Genomic DNA, 9,070 nt, shown 5'->3' with positions numbered 1-9,070 from the left:
CAATGTTGTGTATTTGTACAGATATTCATGCTGGGTTGTCTAAAGGTTTCTTAATGCTGTGTGCAAACCCAACACTGTAAATCACCTTGGAAAAAGGACAAAAAGAGGAACACGGAACACACACTCTGCTCTCCAGGACTGGTGCTGATGCTGCGCGTGCCCCCCCCCCCCGCTTCCTGTCCTCTCATTGGTCCACACTATGCACGTTGCGCAGGGGGCTGATGTCATTCTCGCCTCTCGGGGCAGCACGCGGTATAAAGGCCTATAAAAGAAAGGGTGGCTTGCGCAGACGCAGGTTGGAGTCCCGCTGCTCGTTCACACTCGCCAGAGGCAGAGAGGCTCACAGGAGGCAGAGAGGATGAGAGAGATCGTGCACATTCAGGCCGGACAGTGCGGCAACCAGATTGGAGCAAAGGTAACATGCCTGACGCATCTGCGGGGCCAGAGCACGGTGTGAGCAGAGTGATTCGTGTTCAGTATAACTGGTGTGCGTTTGTTTGACGCAGTGCTCATCGCGATCAGTAACTGCTCATCTAGAGTGAACGCATTCAGGGTTACTGAACCCGAGAACTTGGTAACGCATCGCCGTTTAGGGGCGTTCACTTGTACACAATGTCTTGTGTATGTATATATGGTGTCTGTAGCTGAGGTATGCGAAGCACTCTACGTGTGGAGTGGTAATTTTTATTCACATCAATAATTCAGACAAAGTGTTAGCGGCGGTGACGCAGGAGGAGCCTGGCCGAACTCCACAGGGCTGCGGCTGAACTGCCTGCGAGGAAAATTTAAATGAAATGTGTGCATAACCTGCAGTGCAGACCAGCAGGACCTCCTCAGTCTGTGGGTTTGTTTGAAATAATAAACTCCTCTATGGGGATGGAGATAGACATATATATATTAGAAATGACTCTCAGCATTGACTTCTGTTAGAAATAAAAATTCTTTAATAGCCTTATGCCTGGTGAAGGTGGGGATGCATCCCACTTGTCTCAGTTTGGGGCAACCCTTGCTCTCGTGGACACCTTGCGATTAATTTCTAAGATTCAATGTTGTTTGAGTGTTTTCTGGCCTCAGAGCTAGATGGTGCTGAAGCGGTAAGGTGGACACGCTGCAGGCTGTAGAGTCTTGGGTCTGTATACTGCTGCAGAACATTCTGAGCGTAATTGATATATTACATTTTAATGTTGTTCCAGTTGCCTTTCACAGTTATTGTAGGTGCCTTTTATGTTTCTGCATAATTGTGGAGAAACGAAGTGCAGCCTGGCATTGTCCTACACAGCGATTTTGGAGTTCAGATACATGCTGTTCTCCTAGTCACCCGTGACCTGCATCTTCAGTCGTCGTCATCAGTTAGTGTTGGTGTGATGCAGTGTGTTGTCTCAGGAATTTGGATTTTGAGGTCAGTGTTTCAGAAACGTGATACACTTTTGGTATTTGCACTCATATTTTAAAAAAAAAAAAAAAATTTGCCATTTGAAATTACGTAAGTGTAACAGCCTGTTGTTTCAGCTTCTTTTGACTCTCGGAGGAGAGCCGAGCAGATTGTTTCACAGATGGTGGTGATGTACTCTTGATCGGTGCTCACTCCCCGTATTCCTTTGCTGAATATGAATGCTGTACATGCCTGCAGCATCATGGGCAAGGCCTTGAAATGGGACATTGCCCAGCATCCTCTGGGCACATGGTTGCTTCTAATAGAAAACTAATAAGCAGTTAGTAGTGCATGCATGGTGGTAGTAGTGAGACCCGTTTTGATCAACCTGAAGAGCGCTTGGCCGTCAGGGACGTTGCCCAGGGGCCGCTGTGAGGAAGTAGCTGCTCTTGATCCCCATTAGTAATGCTGAAATGAGAGTACTGTTCTTCCTAATGCTTGCAAGAGCAACTGCAAAAAATGTTTACCAGATTGACTGGAGAGGGGGGGGGGAAGTCAAAGGCATTATTTACATTTTTCCATTTAGCTGATGCTTTTTTTTTTTTTCTTCAAAGCAACTTTTGTTAAATTACCTAGAATTATTTACCCATTTATACAGCTGGGTAATTTTACTGGAGCAATTTAGGGTAAGTACCTTGTTCAACGGGTCTACAGCTAAAAGTGGGATTCAAACTGTCACCTCTGGGTCCAAAGGCTGCAGCTCTAACTACTGTGCTACCAGTTGCCCCTTTAGTTTCTGCATAATTGTTTGAGGGTACACTGGCAACGTGACAATGAAGGATGCTGCTGTGTCCTCTGGAAATGCAGTGTCAACCTCTTTTGCACTGATCTTGTGCCCTTGCTTGTGAGACTATCATGACGGCACATGTGACCTGGCTGTTGAGACACTCCAGTGATCACATTTCCCAGTGATGGGTCTTCTGCCTGAAGGTTTAGTTTCCTTCCATTTAGACAGACCATCAAACCTATACAAAACATGGCCTACATTGCAGATGGAATATGACAGGCTACTGAAGTAGGGACCCATATTAAATGACTTGCATGTTTTGGGGATGTGGGACTTGTGTGGGGGATGGTAGTTATACCTTTTAGAGCAAGAGATGGTGGATTACCTTGGATCAAATTACCTCTAGCTCCTAAGTGCCTTCTTGATATTGCTGTTCTCATTCTTTGTGCTGCTATTGATGTTTGTTTGTCTGTCCGTCCATCCATCCATCTTCTGTCCCGCTTGTCCTAAAAGGGTCGCGGTGGCAGCAGGGAGAGCAGAGAGGCCCAGCCGCCCCTGTCCCCCCGCAATTTCCTCCAACTCAGCCTGGGGGATCCCCAGCTGTTCCCAGACCAACTGTGAGATATAATCCCTCCAGTGGGTCCTGGGCCGACCTCAGGGCCTTGTCCCAGTTGGCCGTGCCTGGTATACCTCCAAAGGGAGGCGCCCAGTGGGCATTCTTATCAGATGCCCGAACCACCTCAACTGGCTCCTCTCAATGTGGAGGAGTAGCAGCTCTAATGAGTTCCTCCCGGATGTCCGAACTTCTCACCCTGTCGTGGAGAATAAGTCCCAACACCCTGCGGAGAAAACTCATTTCAGCCTCTTGTATCCGCGATCTTATTCTTTCGGTCATTACCCAAAGTTCACGACCATAGGTGAGGGTAGGGACGTAGATCGACCGGTAAATGGAGAGCTTCACCTTATGGCTCAGCTCCCCCTTCACCACTACAGTCCGGTACAACGACCACATTACTGCTGCCGCTGCTCCCAGTCTGTGGCCGATCTCACGCTCCCTTCTCCCCTCACTCGTGAACAAGATCCCAAGATACTTGAACTCCTCCACCTGGGGCAAAACATCTCCCCTTACCTGGAGGGGGCATACCATCCTTTTCCGTGAGAGAACCATGGACTCAGACTTTGAGGTGCTGATCCTCATCCCAACCACTTTACACTCGGCTGCAAGCCGTTCCAGTGCGTGCTGGAGGCAAACGTGACGGTGCCAGAAGGACAACGTCATCCGCAAAAAGCAGAGATGTCACCTTCCGACTCCCACAAAGAATGCCCTCCTGGCCTCGACTGCGCCTTGATATCCTGTCCATGAAAACCACAAACAGGAGTGGCGACGAGGCACAACCTTGGCAGAGTCCAACTTCACATTGAACAGGCTCGACTTAATGCCAAGTATGCAGACACAGCTTTCGCTCCGTATGTAGAGAGACCGAAGGGCCCACAGTAGTGGCCCCGGTACCCTATACTCCCTAAGCACCTCCCACAGAATTTCCTGGGGAACACGGTCATAGGCCTTCTCCAAGTCCACAAAACACATGTTTGTTTTAAATTTTTATCAACCACTTGTCCAGTGCAGGGTTGCAGTCATTTGGAGCCCATCCTGAAAGCATAGGGTGCATCCTAGACAAGGTGCCAGCCTATTGCAGAGCAATCTCTCTCTCTCTCTCTCTACACCCACGAAGGCCCATTTAGGTACCATTCCACTTGACACACATGCCTTTGGATAGTGTGAGGAAACCCACACAAAGATGGGGAGAACATGCAAACGGCGAAACTGAGCTCAAATCTATATCTGAAGCCACTGCCAAGGAGCCGAGAGGCACCAGTGATACCCGCTCCGCCTTTGCGGAGCCCTGTTTACGCTATCTATCCTTCTTGTCTAAATCCGAGATATTCCGAAATTGGAGGCGGTGCTGTTTTTGTAAGCCCTTTGAGTGCAATATTTCTCATGGCTCAGGGAAGTTAATGATTGGTTTATATTTAGGATAAGATTATGGTTCATTTCACCTCCGTGACATGAGTGAAGGAGAGGTTGGCTGTTGGCTACAGAACATCCTTCATATGGAGAATCTGTCTTTCTCTCAGCTGTTTGTCTAAAGAAGGTCCTTGGAGTGTATTTTCACTGAAGAGATTGAGGTCACCATGGATACCAGCACAGCTCATACAGTTTAAGCACTGTAGGGTGCAAACAAGAGGGTGGTTTGGCTTGAAAAGGGTGTGTTGGGACAGACTGTCCTAAACTGCCCTCAGAACACATGCTTTGCTTAGAGAAAACTAAGCTCTGAAATTCTTTCTAATATTCAATACGTGCATTAAAACAATTTTGAAGTGCTGCTGTCTTTTTCATCCATTCCATTTTTTCTGGATCATTAGTCTCAAATTTTCTCTGGAAGGTGCTGCTGAAATCACTATTTTGAAAGTGCGAGGTCTGATCCAGGAGTGTGGGAATGAAGCTGAGACCCCTTTCTTTCTCCGCTTTTTGAAAGCGGTGCCAGAAACGGTCAAAATTTGACCGAAGCGCACTCTATTTCTAACGTAAATTATTCAATTGAGGCAGACTGGGTTCTTGACGGAACAGCGAAACAAGTTCCTTTTTAAAGGAACAGAGATGAAGAGCTGAGAAGGCTCCGGAGTTTGTTGTTCGGTTTGTGCTTCTGTTTAATTTGCATTCTTGAGTCTTGTCAACATGGAGTTTTTCTGGAAGGCCTTCCACAACCGCCCCACGCCTGGTCACCCCTCGAGGGGACATACTCTAGTGTGTCGCAGCTTTTTGCTCTCGTTACTGAACCTTTGAGACCCCAAGTAACAAAACCAAGATCTTCCTTAAGAACCAAATGCAACACTATCAAAATGTCTCGGCCACAGTTGCTCCTCTGTGCAGCATTGCCTGATCATAGGGGATTCATATTTATATACAGTTCATCTGATCAAAACAGAAATAAATGAACAGCAACAAAAATTCTCTCTGCTGTGGCTGGGTGCTCCTGACACCATGGATCTACTAGTGCTTGAAAAGTTCTCGTTGTTGTGATTGCTATGTTGAACTTGTCCTGTCCAGAGGAGACACCCAGAGGTGCCGTCTCCGGTGGTCGCATCAGGGCAGACCGCTGGCCTTCCTGTCGTTGGCAATCGGCGGCATCCGTTGACACGGCATCTTCTGTGTGAGATGAACACACAGAAGATGCCGTGTCCAGAGCTGAATCCAGTAAAATGCGGTTATGGGAAAGGATTAATTGTATCCATATTCATAGTAAATTAGCCTGATTTGAACATATGGACTCCACTGTACATATTCTCTCTACAATATTTAGCGCATCACACCTTGTGTTGTCGGTGGGGGGCGAACATGCTTCCTCCAGGGTTTTTCTTTAACTGATGGTAAGTCACAATAACTCATGCAGTGCCAAAGCTGTTTATTAAGTAAAGTGGGCAGGGGGGGGAACAGATACTATATAAAATATTTACAAATATATATCTGTTTCATACAGACACTTAACTGTGGCAGACCTGCTCTGTCAGTCTATACTTTGTTGATTTGTACATGTTAATTTATTTTACTCTGGTTCTGTACATTGTTTAGCTGTGCCCTTGAGTCTTGCGAGGTGTGTTTGCCCTACAGTTCTGGGAGGTGATCAGCGACGAGCATGGCATCGATCCGGCGGGGAACTATGTTGGCGACTCTGACCTGCAGCTGGAGAGGATTAGTGTCTATTACAATGAGGCCTCCTGTGAGTCGCAGTGATAGCAGTGTAACCTTGGCAGAGCATGACTTGTGTACAAGGATCCAATATGCCGTTTTAATTACGAAACCACATTTATTCTTAATTATAAAAATACTTATCTGCTGTTCTGCAACACTGATTTTAATAGTTAATTTTAAAAGGCATCTTATAGTTTGATAAATGTTTAGATGATGCCTGCTGTCCAAAGATTTAAGAATAATGTTCTGTGAGCAGTTGCCTTCCTGTCCTTGGCACCTTTCCATAGCTTCCAAGTACGTTCCACGAGCCATCCTGGTGGACCTGGAGCCCGGCACCATGGACAGCGTGCGCTCCGGGGCGTTCGGCCACCTCTTCAGACCAGACAACTTCATCTTTGGTCAGTGGAGTCCTTTCCGTTGTCCTTCATAGAGTGATGAGCAGAAGACTTTCCTCTGACCTCAGAGACATTTTAAAACCATGGAAACAACCCGGAATTATTTTAGAAAAAACTAAGTATTTTCCGTATGTCTTCCAGAAGTATTAACCTCCTCCTGTGTACGGCAAACGTTAAAAAGTGCCACTAAAGTGATAGGATAAAAGCAACGAAAGATGTGTAGATGTGGGTCAAAACCCTGAAGTTTACTTGCACCGGTTATGTGGCTGTCTCTTCCTTTTATTGCTAAAATGCAAATTTTACTGCAAATGCATGAAACGTACAGGGAATTCAGTTCAACGGGGAAGTAAATGACATTCGCTGTCGTATTCCGGGGCAAAGTGGTAAACCAGAACAGTCAGCGGTGGTGAAACAGCAGGCATCACATACGCCAACATCTGGCCCTGGATAACTGACAGCTGGAGCACAGCCTTCCTGACCACCTCTGCCACACTTGCACACATTGAGCTGCTTGTGTGGATGAGCAGGGAAGAAGCTGCAGCCACAGGGTTTGTGACACAGATAATTTAAATAGAGGAAGAAATCGCTGCAGAACAGCTCTCAGGAAAAGGGACATGAGATCTTGTTCTGCCTTGATTAAAATATGCGTAAAGGAACTTTAAATTCTTCCTTTTTGCATCTTATTTAATCTAAAATATTATTTCTGCAGGGCACCGTCAATGCTGTTTTTTTTTTTTAACACTAATATTAATCTGTACCTCATTAACAGTGCAGTCCTCGAACATGCCAGAAATATATAGGGATACATAAGTTTTATGTGATGAATTTCATGTTTTGCGGGATGAATCACCCTCATTTCAGGGCTGTTGTTGCCCTGCAGGCCAAAGTGGAGCCGGGAACAACTGGGCCAAGGGCCACTACACAGAGGGGGCGGAGCTTGTTGACGCGGTGCTGGACGTGGTGAGGAAGGAGTGCGAGAACTGTGACTGCCTCCAGGGCTTCCAGCTGACGCACTCGCTGGGCGGCGGCACGGGCTCCGGTATGGGCACCCTGTTGATCAGTAAAGTGCGGGAGGAGTACCCGGATCGCATCATGAACACGTTCAGCGTGGTGCCTTCCCCCAAGGTGTCAGACACGGTGGTGGAGCCCTATAACGCCACGCTGTCCATCCACCAGCTAGTGGAGAACACGGACGAGACGTACTGCATCGACAACGAGGCGCTCTACGACATCTGCTTCCGCACGCTCAAACTGGCCACGCCCACCTACGGGGACCTCAACCACCTCGTGTCTGCCACCATGAGCGGGGTCACCACCTCCCTGCGCTTCCCCGGCCAGCTTAACGCCGACCTGCGCAAGCTGGCCGTCAACATGGTGCCCTTCCCCCGCCTGCACTTCTTCATGCCCGGTTTTGCTCCCCTGACGGCCAGGGGCAGCCAGCAGTACCGCGCCCTTACAGTACCTGAACTTACACTGCAAATGTTCGATGCCAAGAACATGATGGCGGCTTGTGACCCGCGCCACGGCCGCTACCTCACCGTAGCCACTGTTTTCCGTGGCCGCATGTCCATGAAGGAGGTGGACGAGCAGATGCTGGCCATCCAGAGCAAGAACAGCAGCTACTTCGTCGAGTGGATTCCCAACAACGTGAAGGTGGCTGTGTGCGATATCCCTCCCCGTGGCCTCAAGATGTCCTCCACCTTCATCGGCAACAGCACGGCCATCCAGGAGCTCTTCAAGCGCATCTCCGAGCAGTTCTCGGCCATGTTCCGCCGCAAGGCCTTCTTGCACTGGTACACGGGCGAGGGTATGGATGAGATGGAGTTCACCGAGGCCGAGAGCAACATGAACGACCTGGTGTCCGAGTACCAGCAGTACCAGGATGCTACGGCGGAGGACGAAGAGGAGATGTACGAAGATGAGGAGGAGGAGGAGTCAGAGGCTCCAGCCCAGAAGCCCTGAATGATTTCAGGAGATGTTCTCACCTGTCTCCAGCTTACTCTGATTGCACTCATCTACCATCGACTTATCTCTGCTGACAACTTCTTAGCTCAGTATTGTTGCTTATGAATATTTTATTATTTGGTGAAGGTATTTTGGTGTCTTTCGACCTAAATATGATTAAAATGTGAAAAATAAATCCGATTTAAAAAAATCTGTCCTAATAGCTCTGTCCTTTTTGATTATACCAGGGCTAATTGGTTTTATTTGCATGCTGCTTTTGCTATTTTTTTTTTAAGAATATTTAATAAATATGTTGATGACTGAAAACCGTGTGAATCTTTCTGACCTTTTGACACATTGTGTTGTGTGGAAGAATTAGAATGATCACAAGTTCAAAGTCATCGTACTGAGCACTTGATCAGTACACATTTTACATGTTTTTCAGAAAATGATGTAAGAAAAAGGGAGAAATTACAGAAAGCTGGTACAGACTGTTCCCCTATGCAAATGGATTCTGCTGGTGGAAATTGGACCTACAGCAATGTGTTGGTATGAGAGGAAGCACAATTCTGCGAGTTTGCATTTTACTGCTCGATCAAGAAAATCATATGGTGGCAGGGACTACTTTACAAGCATATGGAAAAATGGGACAGCTGGTACTGTAGTAGTTAGAGCTGCTGTCTTTGAACCCAAAGGTTGCAGGTTGGAGTCTCACCTCCAGCTGTAGTACCCTTGAGCAAGGTACTTCCCCTAAATTGCTTCAGTAAAATTGCTCAGCTGTGTAAACAGGTAAATAGTTGTAAGTAGCTTAATGTTCTAAG

The 9,070-nt window shown here is 47.3% G+C and overlaps 1 protein-coding gene across 1 annotated transcript; it reads left to right on the top strand.

The window, feature by feature from the left end:
• Positions 1-234: 234 nt before the first annotated feature.
• LOC108926323 (tubulin beta-3 chain-like) lies at positions 235-8,512 on the top strand. The gene is made up of 4 exons (XM_018738952.1): positions 235-415; positions 5,830-5,938; positions 6,198-6,308; positions 7,186-8,512. Exons 1-4 carry the CDS (start codon positions 359-361, stop codon positions 8,265-8,267), a joined length of 1,359 nt encoding a protein of 452 aa, XP_018594468.1. The 5' UTR covers positions 235-358; the 3' UTR covers positions 8,268-8,512.
• Positions 8,513-9,070: the final 558 nt, after the last annotated feature.

Source organism: Scleropages formosus, chromosome 7 (genome assembly GCF_900964775.1).
Source record: "Scleropages formosus chromosome 7, fSclFor1.1, whole genome shotgun sequence".
In the NCBI taxonomy this organism is placed as follows: Eukaryota; Metazoa; Chordata; class Actinopteri; order Osteoglossiformes; family Osteoglossidae; genus Scleropages; species Scleropages formosus.
This window is presented reverse-complemented; position numbering and strand designations above follow the sequence as displayed.

What these genes read in the sequence shown, in the direction of transcription:
- LOC108926323 (XM_018738952.1), top strand. Translation starts at nt 359, where the DNA reads ATGAGAGAGATCGTGCACATTCAGGCCGGACAGTGCGGCAACCAGATT. An exon ending in GCAACCAGATTGGAGCAAAG is followed by an intron (nt 416 to 5,829) that starts GTAACATGCCTG and finishes TTTGCCCTACAG; the next exon opens with TTCTGGGAGGTGATCAGCGA. An exon ending in CTATTACAATGAGGCCTCCT is followed by an intron (nt 5,939 to 6,197) that starts GTGAGTCGCAGT and finishes ACCTTTCCATAG; the next exon opens with CTTCCAAGTACGTTCCACGA.